The sequence below is a fragment of the Hippoglossus hippoglossus genome, chromosome 23 (assembly GCF_009819705.1).
Source record: "Hippoglossus hippoglossus isolate fHipHip1 chromosome 23, fHipHip1.pri, whole genome shotgun sequence".
NCBI classification, from domain to species: domain Eukaryota; kingdom Metazoa; phylum Chordata; class Actinopteri; order Pleuronectiformes; family Pleuronectidae; genus Hippoglossus; species Hippoglossus hippoglossus.
In genome coordinates this window covers 18176346-18178845 of record NC_047173.1, presented here as the reverse complement: position 1 = coordinate 18178845, position 2500 = coordinate 18176346, and the positions used below count along the sequence as shown (strand labels likewise).

Sequence of the window (2500 nt, the reverse complement as noted above, 5' to 3'; positions counted from 1 at the left end):
GTGTGTGTGTGTATGGGGGGGTCCTGGCCTCACTTTAACATTCCTGTGAGCTGACGGCTTCAACACATGTGAATCATTACACAGTCAGAATATTTCTGTTCACACTGAACACTGTTACTTTAACTGACCCACAACAACACAACATTCTTCACTGGATCAGAATTCATGTGTTCATCACGGAGTTAGTTTCAGTTTCTACAGCCGAGGAGTCACATCATCAAACCTCCAGAATAAAACAGCTACAGAATCAAAGTTAAATTCACGTTTGTAAAGAACTAAACATGTTTAAATCAATTCGAACAACAAAGTTCCTCTTCCATTAAAGCTGATTCACTGATTATCAGTATTTCTAATGATGATCAGTTATTAATTAACAGTTATAAACATCAACTGTTTGAAACAGACTTTAATAAATGTTCAATAAATGAAGGTTTCACCATGATTCATATTTTAAATGTTGTGATTCCAGAGCTTCACTGATCCAGAATACATCTCAGTTTGTCTCAGTCAGTTTGTCTCAGTTGTCTCAGTCAGTTTGTCTCAGTTTGTCTCAGTTTGTCTCAGTCAGTTTGTCTCAGTTTGTCTCAGTCAGTTTGTCTCAGTTTGTCTCAGTTTGTCTCAGTCAGTTTGTCTCAGTTTGTCTCAGTTTGTCTCAGTCAGTTTGTCTCAGTTTGTCTCAGGTCTATTTTCAGCAGCTGTTGGTGGAGGCGGAGCAGAGCTCAGCTGTCCTGCCATCAATCACCTCATGTACCCCCCCCCCCCCCCCCTCCTGCAGGGTCACAACATGTGAACAACACTGTTAAAGAGTTTGACTGGAATTCAACAGTTTGACAAACCCAGTGTAAACGTACATGAACCAGTTTAAACTCTGACTCGTCCAGTCAACGTCTAGATGATGGAGGTGAAACTGGATCAGAGGAAACTGGATCTCAGTTTCCTGTTGGAAGAGTTCACAGCTTCAGTCCCATCAATTCCTGTTTCCTGAACCACTTCCAGCTTCAGTTCACTCACTTCCTGCTTCCTGAACCACTTCCAGCTTCAGTCCACTCACTTCCTGAACTACTTCACGCTTCAGTCCACTCACTTCCTGGTTCCTGAACTACTTCCAGCTTCAGTCCACTCACTTCCTGCTTCCTGAACCACTTCCAGCTTCAGTCCACTCACTTCCTGAACTACTTCCAGCTTCAGTCCACTCACTTCCTGCTTCCTGAACCACTTCCAGCTTCAGTCCCATCAATTCCTGTTTCCTGAACCACTTCCAGCTGAACACGGACAGAGGACGGTTCCGCAGGACGGTTCCACAGGACAGTTCCACAGGACAGTTCCACAGGACGGTTCCACAGGACGGTTCCACAGGACAGTTCCACAGGACGGTTCCGCAGGACGGTTCCGCAGGACGGTTCCACAGGACGGTTCCACAGGACCGTTCCACAGGACGGTTCCGCAGGACCGTTCCACAGGACCGTTCCGCAGGACGGTTCCGCAGGACCGTTCCACAGGACGGTTCCACAGGACCGTTCCACAGGACGGTTCCGCAGGACGGTTCCGCAGGACCGTTCCGCAGGACGGTTCCGCAGGACGGTTCCACAGGACGGTTCCGTTGCTGCTCAGTATCTGAGGGAATCAACTCCATTGTACTTTCATGTGTCCCCATCTCAGAAGGCTCTGGTCCAGGTTCTGGTCTAGGTTCTGGTCCAGGCTCTGGTCCAGGCTCTATAGACTACTGCACCTCCCTCCTGGCAGGTCTACCTGCAGCTCAACCAGAAACCAGCAGCTCCACTGGTCTTTCACCTGAGTTCCGCTCCCTTCACTGGTTACCAGTGGCTGCATCTGTTTCAAGACACTAGTACTTGGAACCGTGCTGTGACCGGATCGGGTCCAGTCTACATCCAGGACATGGTCAAACCTTACACCCCCGCCCGTCCACTCCGCTCTGCATCGACCAATCAGCTGCTTCCTCACTGACAGCTGCCACTCAACAACATCAGACTGTCTCCTGTCCTGGCTCCTAAACGGTGGAACCAGCTCCACATGGACATCAGGACAGGAAGTCTTATTGTAAGTCAGCTAAATGTCATGTGATGTCCATCATCAATCTGCTGTCATGACAACAGGATGTTTTGTGAACGACATTTAACTGATTTACCTTAACAAAGTATTTATATTTATAATTTATAATAAATGATTTCACTCTCAGCTGACTGACAGGTGCGTCACTAACCTGTGGACCAATCAGCAGCTGTGCGTGTTGATGCGTGTGCGTGACTCACCGATGGACACGAGCCTGATGTGCTCTCTCTCCAGGAAACTCCAGCGCCACGGACACGTTCTCCAGCTCATCTGCCTGAAGTTGGGTCTGTTGTGGTACTTCCGGTACATCTTCTTCTGGCTCAGCACCTCCAGCAGCCCGATGAGCTTCAGCCCGTCGCCCAGGTCCTTCTGCAGGTCGCTGATCCGCTTGTTCATCACCTTCAGGTGCTCGTTACACCAGCGCGTGAAC

The 2500-nt window shown here is 48.8% G+C and overlaps 1 protein-coding gene across 1 annotated transcript in view; it reads right to left on the bottom strand.

The window, feature by feature from the left end:
• LOC117757608 (filamin-C-like) overlaps window positions 1-2500 on the bottom strand; it is a 32240-nt gene that overhangs the window by 29284 nt on the left and 456 nt on the right. Inside the window, 1 exon segment of the mRNA XM_034578889.1 lies at window positions 2271-2500. This exon segment is cut by the window's right edge and continues 456 nt beyond it. Within this exon segment, the coding sequence (XP_034434780.1) occupies window positions 2271-2500 (230 nt within the window).